Raw genomic sequence first — 12,720 nt, 5'->3', positions numbered from 1 at the left:
AATACCTTAGCTGTCATGAAAATATGATAAATGTGTTTAGCAAAATCCCCATTGCTAGTCAACCACTAAATCTTTAGAATGAGTAAATTAAGGAAGCTGTTCAAGATATTTTAGCAATTTATTATATTATATTTATGCAAATATTTTGGTTTACATACAAATTCCTAAGTTAAGGAAACACATAAATACTCTATTCCCAAAGGTTTGCTTTACCAGATGCCAAAATGGTGTTCAGTCTGTACATTGTGCTATGCCTGGCTCCACAACTCTTGCTTGGAGTGAAAAGCTCAATGGTAACTTTAAGTGATAATGGATATGATGGCATTGTAATTGCAATTAATCCCAGTGTACCAGAAGATGAAAAACTCATTCAAAATATAAAGGTAAGAAAGGAAAATTTTTTATACACATACACTGATTTCATGTTGCCTAGGCACATACACGGGCACGTACTTAAACATAATTATCAGAACTCCCAAAAAATGACTTTGACAAAAACTATTATTTATGCAATATGTATCTAATCTATCATGATCAATTTCTACTTAATTTTAAAGTGTTTCTATTATATGTATCAATAGTGTTACTCAGTTTCTTAGCAAACTATTATAAAACTGGATTATTAATATTTTTAAATAGCTGAGCTACAGATTATTCTCAAATTTTATCTTGAAAAAAAAAATCACTTCTTGATTTAATCACCTAGATTTAATCCCCAGATGTTTATCATCTTCTACAGTCATTTTTTTCTTCTGTTTTTTATATTTATTCACCATTGAAAAAAATACAAAAGATTTTATGATTGGTCCTAAAGAAAGCATTATGTGTTTTTTAGGTTAATTTATCTTCCAAATTTCATTTGTATAAATCAAAACCATAAAATACTTCATGTAGTACTTTAGTATACACTATCTTCTTTAATTTCCTCAGTAGCCCTGGGAGATGGCCAAGAACAGGAGTTAAAATCTTTGTTGTATAAAAGAGCAAAATTAAGTAATTTATGTCATCATATGTTGTTATTTTCATTAGTCCTTGGTAAAATTTTGCCCTATATGAACATTGTCCATATGAGAAGATAATCCAAAAAAAATGCATCAAACTGTTGGGGTTTTTCAAGTCACACTATGAATAATAAGTTACTTTTATAAAATAATAAAAAGCTTACTTTCACAACTTCATTACAAATCTTTAAGTAAGCAATGTGCCAGCACAGGATCCTAATCTTCATCTTCTCTATATTTCACCGGACATATTTACTCTTATCCCCAAGCCTTTATGCTGAAAGCTGGTCTGACAGGATGTAAAAACAGAAAATGTTGAGTTTCAAACCTATAAGAATGTGGAGGTAGAACAAAGCAAATTTTATATAGTCACTTCCAACTAAGATTACATTCTCTTTCTCTCTGAACCTTAAAATTTATAGGAATCACTTAGAGACTCCATCTAACAGCATGGAGAGCTTGTAAGCATTAAAAGCCTGAGGTGTTTAATAACCTGGTGTTGGGTCAAACCAGGATGTAAGGTCCGCAGCTTTGAACTTTCCCTCTCCTTGCATTCAACCGCTCATCCGTGAGAGAAAACTCAAAGCTGTGGACTTACATCCTAGTTTAATACAACGCAAGATCATTTTAAGACTCAGGCTCAGATGGAATAACATATTGCCTGTTTTTTCATTATCTTACATTTTAGTGGGAGTTATTTACAGAATGCAGAGCTACAATCAAACTCGACTTATTTTTCAGTTTAAAAAAAAATTCTCACTGCCATCCAATCAATTCTGATTCATAGTAACCCACTAGGACAGGCTAGAACTTCCCCGTTGGGTTTCTGAGACTATAACTCCTTTTTAAAAAAAATAATTTATTGGCATATAATGTACACATACTATATATAATTCAATAATTAGCCATATTAAGAAGGGTTGTAGAATCATCACCACAATCAATTTTAAAATATTTTCTTCTTTCTTTTACTCATTGTTATTAGCTCCCGATTTCCCCCGAACCTCTCTTACCATACCCCTAAGAAACCATTAATCGAGTTACTGTCTCTGCAGATTTATCTATCCTGGATTTCATATACAGAAAAACATATGAGTGAAAATACTAACAACAACAACAACTTTTGACGAAAGTAGGAAGACTCATGTCTCCCCCGCAGAGCGGCCTGCAGTTTCAAACTGCCCAACCCATAACCCACTGCACCACCAGGGCTCCTCTTTAATTCGTCTTGGCCCAAATGTTTGAGGAAAGAGACCTTATATTTGCAGCCTCTGGCATGTATGTTCTCTTTCATGCTCATTTCATTGCAAAATTGGTATCTTAAACTGTTTAAATTTTAACAGGAAATGGTTCTTGACGCTTCCACCTATCTGTTTAATGCCACCAAACGAAGAGTGTATTTCAGGAATGTAAGCATTTTAATTCCAATGACCTGGAAGTCAAAACCTGAGTATTTAATGCCAAAGCAAGAATCCTATGAGCAGGTAGGCTTTTTCAACTGGCTCCTACAGTCTTGCTGTCTTCCTAGGTCTTTTTAAAAATAACTACTTGCAATTGCTTAGTTAATTGGTAATTACTGTCAGTACTTTAGTTAATAATATAATTTTTTAAAATTTAAGTGAAAGAATCTATATTTCTAACGCTTTGGGGATCTGTTCTGACTGCCGACTGCGCTGCTGTTTCAGGCAGACGTCGTGGTTGCTGAGCCGTATCTGAAGTTTGGAGATGACCCGTATACACTTCAGTATGGACAATGTGGACAAAAAGGACAATATATACATTTGACGCCAAAATTCCTGCTGACTGATCCTTTGCCTATTTATGGGCCCCGAGGTAGGCAGGTCTAATTTACACTTATGTTTTTATTTCCATTTGGGTTAAAAAAAAAATCACTGAGATGAATGGTATTTTTAAAGATTTTAAGAAGAGAAAAATAGGTATTAAGTAATATTTTTGTTTGGAAATAGTCTTAGCTTCAATGTATTATATATCTTTGATTGGGGGGAACATGTAATAACAAAATTAATCATTTATTGTCTCCTAACCAATTCTATTTTTTTTTATCTAATGAAAAGGTATAAAAGAGATCAGGTTATTTAAAACATAAATCAACTGTATCAAAATATTAAAACTAAACATTCATAAGTGGCAACATTCTTTCCTAGGCAAAGTATTTGTTCATGAATGGGCCCACCTCCGATGGGGAGTATTTGATGAGTATAACACTGACCAGCCTTTCTATGTGTCCAGAAGGAACACTATGGAAGCAACAAGGTATCGTGGGACTAAACGAAACTATTTTTTAAATTTTTATATACGACTTTTTAGTTTTCTAAGCCAGCTAGACAACATTCAACTCGGAAGATAAATGTTCATACAAGTTTCTTGCAATATCCAACCTCCCCCTCTGTGTATGAGTCCCCTTCCTCCTGGAGATTCCATCTTGGAATGAAGAGAAAGCAGAACTTGGGAATCATTTCAGGGTCTGGGGGATTGTTCAAAAGCAAGTTACTTGCAGAGGAGAAAAGAAAAGGCTAGCTAAAACTCTCAGTATTTTAGGGCTGTAGCCTAAACCCCAAGGGACCTGGGAACGGGGCTTAAGGTTTCTATCCATTCATTTTTTTCTACTTGATTTGCAACTTTCAAGGCAAATCTGTGTCATTGAAATAAATTAAACTATAAGAGATTCATGGTAATTATTAGGGAATTCACAAAAGTCCTTGAAAAATTGGAATTAAAAGTAATAGAATATTTCCACAAACTTTTTGAAGCCCCCTAGTAGATTTTACTTTTCAGTTAGTCCCAATCTTAAAAAAGAACAAAAGTACCTATAAGAATAAATGAGCAAATTGATTTTTTTAAGAAACATAAGTCTAGGTGGATTTTAATAGGCCCTATTGATGAACAGAAGAGATGTTTAACATCTTTTCAATTAAAAACAAGTACATGGCGTATTTAAAGAATACTGAAAAAAAATGGAAATCAATGTAATGGGAAATACAGTGAACCCTCGCCACTTCGCGCTTCGACTTCCGCGGCTTCACTCTATCGCGGTTTTTGTGTAACAGCGCATGCTCTGTCATTACTGCCACTGATTGGCTCATACTGTACACGCTTGATGCCATAAATAATATAATAAATAATAAATGATAATTGTAACGTCCAAAACGTTTTACTGTATTTTCCCTTTTTCATTTAATAAATTGGGTAATACGAGTGTATGGTGACTAAAGGGTGTTTTTTCATGTCCTCTATGCTCTAACTACGAAAATATTTGATTTACAAATAAGGAATCCTATTTCGCGGAATTTCATTTATCACGGTAGGGTCTAGAACCGATTAACCGCGATAAACGAGGGTTCACTGTAAATCTCTGAGCTCAAAAGTTTATTAGTTAAGAGTCTTTTATTAAAAAACAAGCTTCTCTTTGTTGTGTTTTTACCTCCACTAAGCTGACTGACCTTCCATCCCTGTGCACCCATTGCCTCCACCTTCGTTCTATGCTATTTTTCCCAGAAACCACTTATCTTATCCAAACTGTTAATTTATCCTTCAAGCTTCTGATCAAATGAGTCTTCACTAAATTCTTTCCTCTCCCTTCATTTGGGTATAGATAGCCTTATGAGTGCATAAGCAAAATGCATAAGCTTCTCTCACACTGAACTCAATGGGGAGTCTGCCCTGGTGGTGTAGTGGTTATGCGGAGAGCAGCTAACTACAAGATCAGCAGTTGGAAACCACCAGCCACTCCATGGGAGGAAGTCTGGGCTTTCTACTCCTGTAAAGAGTTACAGTCTCAGAAACTCCCATGGGTAGTTCTACCCTGTTTTATAGGGTCATTGTGAGTGGGCATAACTTGATAGCAGTGAGTTTTGAGAGTTGAAGATGCCATGGACTATACATAAACATCTTTATGTTTGTTGCTCTTGTTTTGTTTTTGTGGCAGTCTTTTGTGGTTGTCTAGGACATATTTTTCCCAATCCAGGTCCAAGGTATGTCTAAAGATTACTTTATCCTTTCTTGTAAGTATTTGGGCTGCTAACTACAAGAACAATATTATATTTTTAAAAAGAACAATATTATATAATATATATGTATTTCTTCAGGAGTTTGACATTTCATTAAAACGAGATACCTCCATAAAAACAAGAGTCTAAAATGACCCTGAACTTCTGCTATGTGCCAGGCACTTGGTGTGAGCTACTCAAGCCTCATTACATGTGAGTTTAACTTCAGGTTTATTCTAAAACAAACTTCCTTGGAAGACTTGACTCCCTAGCTCCCTCAATCTTTGTAATGTAAACACACTTATTAACACAGGTTAATGCTATGAAGTTTAATAATACCCAAGGAGAGGAGTAAATCTAGCTGACAAACAGGACTTCTTTAGAATCCTTCATCCACACGCTGTCTCCCGTTCACCTTGAAAAATTTGACAATGGCTTTAATTATCAGAAGGACCAAATAATTTGAACATACAACCATGAAGGGATTACTTTTATTTCTTCCTGTTGTCTAGTTCAGTGGTTCTCAAACTGTAAATTGAACAGTACTGTTAACACTAATCCATGTACAACACCATACATGGAAATTTGAATTTTTAAGCATAATGCTTAATAAGAAACAATTCCTCACTATCTCTTAACTCATTCTTCAGGATAAATTCCTATGAGTTGGGAATTGCTATCATCGTGAGTGCAAGTTACATGGATAAAGGAGTTATTTATCACAATAATGAGTGATGAATGGTTAGTAAACATCAGTGGACATCATTATCCTTGTTAAGTTTATTGTAAATAGGTGTAGGAAATTTTGCCTGGTCTGTCAAAATGGAATAAATTGGTACATGGTGTAGAACATGGTTCCTGGAGGAAAGATTTAGAATATGGATCTTAATTCATGATGTGTGCAATCGTCTTATAACAATGAAATCGAATTCTTTCATCATAGATGTTCAACTAACATCACTGGTATTCATGTGGTTTTAAAAGCGTGCCAGCGGGGCACCTGCGACATAAGGCCCTGTGAACGTGATCCACATTCGGGCCTGTACGAAGCAAAATGTACATTCATCCCAGAAAAATCTCAAACTGCAAAGGAATCCATCATGTTTATGCAAAACTTCAAATCGGTAAGTACTATCTTTTCCAGTCTCACAAAAACAAAAACAGGAAAACACTGCAGAAAAAGATCTGTTAAGAAAGTCAGATGGTCTGCTTTGAAATACCTGTACCAACAGGAAGAAGAGAGCTCACTGGGATTTAGAAGTCATTTTCTCCCGCACAGGTTCAGGAAGTCTGGGCATCTCTACCTGTTCTCAGGAGCTTTTCCCTCTTCTCCCGCTTCAACCTGCGCTGTGGGGAGTCACCTAAGATCCTCATTAACGTTGCTTCCCTCGTTTGACCTCTGAGCTGGAGCGACAGCCTTGCCTGTAATTCTGAGTTTTAACCACCCGATTTTTCCGCAGTCATTCTTTCTGTAGCTTTCAAAAGTGCTGATGGAGAAGAAGAAGAACAAGAACAAGAAGAAGAAGGGAAGTGCCGATGGTTCAGATTTTCCATAATTTGTACAGGAAAAACACATGAAGCCGTTGCAAAGTGATACTGTGTAAACACACATGTCTCAAGCAGGCTTGAAGAAAACGTTGACAACCATCCTCCATTTAACCTATTAAAAAGAGCATCACAATAATTCAAATACCAAAGCCAATGTTTGCCCTGAAATATCTACTTTACGTATATGCAGCTCAGTAGAGTTGGACTTGTTATCGAAACCCAGACTGGCATTTTCAAACTGTGTCACTAGACACAGTTTGGGAACTCTGCGATTTCGTTTTCTATCTGTTGAATAGGAATTATAATCTCTGCCTCACAGTGTTGTTGTTATAGGTTTACAACAATACTGCAAAAATTAATATAAAATATACACAGTGTTTAGCATGTGAGCAGAAATTAAACCTTGATTTTTATTTTTTAAATTTATAAAATAGCTGGATAAGTACCCAATTATACTTAATGCAAACATGATGTGTTTACCTAATTAAATGGTCTAAAATTTTAAAAAATATTTTAAAATATAAAATGTGTTAAAGTTATCAAAAAGATCACATAAAAATTATGTACACAACCTTTAGCTAGTAAAGTCAGCTTATTTTAAAAAGCAAATTTTCATATACAAAATCACAAGGGACAAATATCTCCCTAGTATGAGATATATAAAGGCTTATTGTTTTTCGATTTAAAATTGAACTATTTTGGCACCCAACATATTAGGTATTAGAAGTTTACATAAAAATGTAGATTTGATATTTTCTCCTAAAATTTGTGACTTGCAACCTACGTTTGATAGGAAGACATGTTTTTCAGCTTGTTTGACATGTGACTGAGGAAAGTTCACTCTAGTTTGGGGAGTCTGAATCCATGTAGACAATCCAAGTGTTCAGCCTGCAAATGGATGAAGATCAGTGAAATGTATTTGTCTATTCCAAACTATAAAAACTCAAAAAGAAATGGACTATTAGAAGATCATTCCTGCTTACTGATCTGGGAGATAAGTAATAACTGAAAAGCATGAGGACAACTAACTGCAAGGTCAGCAGTTAGAAACTACCTGCCACTCCATAGGAGAAAAAAGGACTTTCTACTCCAGTAAAGAGTTACAGTCTCAGAAACGCACAGAGGCTGTTCTACCCCGTCCTACAGGGTTGCGATGAGTCGGTATTGATTCAATGGCAGTGAGTGCATGTGGGTGCCGCAGAGACAAATATTGTACTTTCATCACGCACCTCGTCCAAATAACACTTGCTCCTCATCATTTTAAGAAAGTATCTGTAACCAGGGCATAAACTCAGACCCAAGAGAGAGATGATCTAAAATAGTGAGTGTTCACTTGCATTGTTACCTCTGCTAATCTGTATTATGTTTACACCATGCCCAGCACTGTGTAATCAAAAACCCATAGCAACCCTGTACAGGGCTTTCTGGGCTGCAAACCTTTTCAGGAACAGATAGCTTCCTCTTCGACTGCTGACCTAGAGGTTAACATTCCAATGTTTACTTGACAGGCCACCAGGGCTCCTTCAGAACTGAACTAGGATCTGGAAATACAGAAACTATTAAATAGAACTACTCTTCAGTGGGTCATTACAAGTCGTTAGTTCTGAGTCAGAATCAACCCAATGGCAGTGTGTTTGTTTTGTTGTTGTTTTGTTTTGTGTTTTGTTTTGAGGATTCTTCAATCATTCATCTTAGTGGAAGTGACAGATACGATGAAAAGCGCACATAATACAAAGTAAGAAGAGGTCTTTCCAAGACATAAACTACGGTCTAGGAGAGGAAGCACCATCTCCACCCTGAATCCGAGAAAGTCTTCTGGGGAGATGGCTTCCGAGCTGAGGTTTAAGGAAACAGAGATGAACTTCCAAAGCAAGAAACAGAAAGGTATTGCGGCAAGGAACCAGCTTTGCAAAAGCAAAGAATCAAGAAAAGCCAAGCTGCCTTGTCATGACGAGTAGAGCGTTGTTCAAATTATCTACCAAAGTGTCTTTAGATTTTTTTAATACTTAGAACATTTTTCAAGCAGATATGCAATAAAGAGAATTTATAACAAGTTACCATTTGGGTTCATGGAGAACCCAGTGAAAGTTTCTGGCGCATCTTAAGGGGAGGGAGAAGTTCAGTGTCACAGAGGCAAAGGATACAAGGTGAGCAAGAGGAAAATTAGATTGAACTAGGAAACCAAAACCTACAGTGCTAAATTGTTTGGATTTGTCCAATCCGCCTCGAATTGGCAATATGACCAGCTTTGTTCTTTCAGGAAGATAATTCTATTCATTGTGAAGGACAAGATGGAAACAGAGACCAGTAAGTAAGCCATGGCATCGAGGTCCTGAGCAAAGTAGTGAAAGAGGTAGGGGGAAAGGAACTAGGTTTGAGAGACATTCCTTATCAGCAACCCCTCCTACGAATCACCACTTTGATTGCAGACTGCACTTTTCACCCATCCAATATAGCCCCACTGTGTCACCAAGCTGATCCTGACCCTTGGCAGCCCTGTGTTGGAGGATAACTTCTCCACATGGTTTTCTTGGCTGCGATCTTGACATAAATGGATCATCAGTCCTTCCTTCCGTGGTGCCGCTGGGTGTGGTTGAACCTCCAACTTTTAGGTTAATAGTCGAAGGCAAACCATTCACCCCACCCTAATAACCCATGGGGGAGGGGGGAGGTATAACCCAGAGCCCCATCAGAAAGAAAACAAGACCTTAGAACTTAGGTAAAAGATGATCAATTTTAATAATTTCGTTCTCGTACATGTGTTATGAGGACTTTTCTGAAAGAGCGACTTTACTAAACATACTTATTATAAACTGAGGCTGAGGGCAAGGTGGGGTCCTTCCTAGGTGGCGGAGACATATTTTCCAGGTGTTAAAAGGGGTAGGGTTTACATAGATTCTATAATCACTCTAAGGAGCCTGGTGACCTACTGAGTATGCATTGGGCGGCTAACCACAAGGCCTACTGAAACCCACTGGAGAAACACGAGTCCTTCTACTCCCACAAAGAGTCACCGTCGCAGAAACTCAGAGGCAATTCTACCCTGTCATGGGGTTGCTCAGAGTCAGAATAGACCCCATGGCAGTGAGCGTAGTAACTCAACAGAGACTGGTAGAATTGTTCAAGACAACTCATCAGTTGCCACTAAAAGAGATGCAAACACGGTTCTTCGTTTTTCTTTACTTTTTCAAACGTAGTGTTTTTATTTGTGTCAAAGACTTTACCAGGGTCAATCACAACCTAGTAGCTGATGAAAGGAAGCCCTAGCGGCAGAGTGGATTATGCATCAGGGTGCTAACTGCATGGTCAAGGGTTCAAAGAAAAATGAGGTTTTCTGTTCCTGTAAATATTTACAGCCTTGGACCCTAAGGAGCATGTCTACTCTCTACTCTGCCATATAAGGTACCGTGTATACTCGTGTAGAAGCCGAGTTTTTCAGCACATTTTGAATGCAGTTTTTGTGGTAAAATTAGGTGCCTCGGCTGATACTCAGGTCAGCTTATACTCGCGTATATATGGTAGGTAGAAATCAGGATTGACCTGATGGCAGTGAGAGTGAACTGCTAAAATGTGTTTTCAATTTATTAGGTCAACAATCAAGAGATGGAAAATAGTTTGGCAATTAAAAGGGTTTTCTCTATTTCATTCTTAGGAGCATGCTAAAGATTTATATCAAAGTTAACTAAAGGCTGTCATCTTCCATCTTTCTCCTGCCCTATAGGAATCTAGAAGGGAAATAAGTTCTTTAAAGCCCCCTTCCCCTTGGCCATTATCTACCTATACCTACGAGAACTACCCCAAATTTCCAGTGAATATTGAGTTTTGCCCTGTCTCCATTGAATTTGGATGTGCCAAATATATGTCAGAATGTTAGATTATAATATACATTTTAATTGTCAAGAAATAAAATCTGTGGCGGGTGTGAATGGTGTAAAGGAAGGTAATAACATATTTGTCATCAATTATAGTATTATCATCTTCCTTTTAATCATTTTATTGGGGCTTGTACAACTCTTCTCATAATCCACACATACATCCATTGTGTCAAGCACACTTGTACATCCGTTGCCCTCACCATGCTCAAAACTTGCTTTCCGCTTGCGCTCCTGGAATCACCTCCTCATTTTCCTTTTCCCCCTCCTTCCCTGCTCCCCCCTTCCTAGTAGTATCATCTTTTAATGAACTTTTTTCCTAGGTGGCTGAATTTTGCACAGCTGAGACACACAACACAGAAGCCCCAAACCTTCACAACAAAATGTGCCACTCCCGAAGCACATGGGATATAATCATGGCCTCGGATGACTTTCAGAACGTATCTCCCATGGCAGACGCAAGGCCTCCGGCTCCTACGACATTTTCATTGCTCAGGTCCAAGCAGCGAACAGTCTGTTTGGTGCTTGATAAATCGGGAAGCATGGACACAGTAAGGCAGTTAATTTTCTCTCCTCAATTAAAATTTTAAGCTAATAGAAATATATTAGGTTTAGGTCTGATAAGATAACTAACATATGAATTATCTCATGTTTTATAATTAAGGATAATAAATTTATAATAAAATAACTAAACTATGAGTTAATTTAATTATGATAAGATACCTAAAAAACTCATATATGTGGTACTCATTATCCTAATACATATTGGTACAATGGTTTTATATAAATAAGTATTAAAAGATAATATGCTAAAATAAAAATAATTATTGTATTAAGGTTCATTAGGTGCTGTATTACTTTTAGTCCTTACCCTTTACTTATAATTAATTCCAAAAATATAAATGAGAAAAATGAAAAGCTATCCATCATTCCACTATCAAGGTAACTATTATCAAGCTAAGCATATGTGAGTCCAACCTTTTTTCACATATCTTCTCAAAAATGGGAAAATGTCTTACATAATGGCTTACAGTGTTTATAATTAATATGCTTTAACCATGTCCATGTAAGAAATACAATAGTCATATCGTATGCACTGAACAAAATTTCAACAATCTATTGCAGAATACTTTGAAGATTTTCAACTGTTTAATATTAAAAGCTGCATTGCAATGAGTATCTTTATTTCCTTATGAAAATTCCTGAACATAAAACTTAAATAAAAATATATAGATCTTTCAGTTTTTCAAGTATAACCTGAATTGATTTTTAAATTTTGTTCTTAAGCATTTTCAAAATGAGCTGTTTAAGCTTAAAATTCAGCAATTCGCTAGTATCACAATGCTTGGTCCCTGGATGACCTTTTCTTTCACCGTACTCTGTCAAGTGTAGTGAGGAGACTATGAACTTGTCCATGAATCTTTTTCTCATAGGATGATCGCCTCATTCTAATGAATCAAGCAGCAGAACTCTACTTGATTCAAATTATTGAAAAGGGGTCTTTGGTTGGAATGGTCACATTTGATGCTGCAGCCAAAATCCAAAATAATCTAACCCTAATAACTGGTGATAATGCTTACCAAAGCATCACTGAAAATTTGCCTGAAAGAGCTGGTGGTGGAACTTCAATTTGCGATGGACTCAAAGCAGGATTCAGGGTAAGATAAAACTGGTTTTTGAAATATCACTTTTCCGAAATATCACTTGCCTCTTTTTTTTGTCCAAGAACCTTTGAACAAAAGTCATGAGCTCATAGGTCCTTTAAGAGAGCAATTTGACCAAGGCAAACCACTTAAGAAAAGGAAAAAAAATAATAAAGATGCTTCTACTGCCCACTGTGCACAGCTGGGGACCTGTCTGAGTAGCAGTTCGGGAGATACACTTCGGAGGAACTGAGCTATATGGGTAAGAAGTAAAGACAGGAGAGAAAAAACGAAGTGTTTGCATGATGATCATGATTTTTTTGAGGAGTTCCCCATTTCTCTATCACTCCACAGTGTGGATTTTTCTGAACAGAAAATAATGCTATTGAGTGAGCTGTGGAAGAGAGAAATTAGCCAACTTTTCTATATTATGGAAAAAGGAAACCCAAATCAGCAAGGTACTTGGCATTGAAAATTCACAAAGATCAGAGGTAGCTCCCCAGGGAGTATGGTACTAAGCTAAGGCACACAGGTGTACCATAGTGAATGAAGGGGGGAGTGCGGAGTGGAGACCCAAAGCCCATTTGTAGGTCACTGGACATCCCCTTACAGAAGGGTCTCGGGGAGGAGATGAGCCAGTCAGGGTGCG

The 12,720-nt window shown here is 36.9% G+C and overlaps 1 protein-coding gene across 1 annotated transcript in view; it reads left to right on the top strand.

Annotated features, from left to right (window-relative positions):
- Window positions 1-224: 224 nt before the first annotated feature.
- Window positions 225-12,720, top strand: part of LOC101640331 (calcium-activated chloride channel regulator 1-like) — a 26,947-nt gene continuing 14,451 nt past the window's right edge. Inside the window, exons 1-7 of the mRNA XM_045292046.1 lie at window positions 225-383; window positions 2,345-2,485; window positions 2,687-2,834; window positions 3,167-3,275; window positions 5,952-6,132; window positions 10,752-10,979; window positions 11,862-12,086. Of these exons, the coding sequence (XP_045147981.1) occupies window positions 225-383; window positions 2,345-2,485; window positions 2,687-2,834; window positions 3,167-3,275; window positions 5,952-6,132; window positions 10,752-10,979; window positions 11,862-12,086 (1,191 nt within the window). The remainder of the gene's footprint in view (window positions 384-2,344; window positions 2,486-2,686; window positions 2,835-3,166; window positions 3,276-5,951; window positions 6,133-10,751; window positions 10,980-11,861; window positions 12,087-12,720) is intronic.

Source organism: Echinops telfairi, unplaced genomic scaffold (assembly GCF_000313985.2).
Source record: "Echinops telfairi isolate 266 unplaced genomic scaffold, ASM31398v2 ScPeMD7_443;HRSCAF=831, whole genome shotgun sequence".
NCBI classification, from domain to species: Eukaryota; Metazoa; Chordata; class Mammalia; order Afrosoricida; family Tenrecidae; genus Echinops; species Echinops telfairi.
The sequence above is the reverse complement of the archived record's forward strand: the minus strand, read 5'-3'. Positions and strand labels throughout refer to the sequence as shown.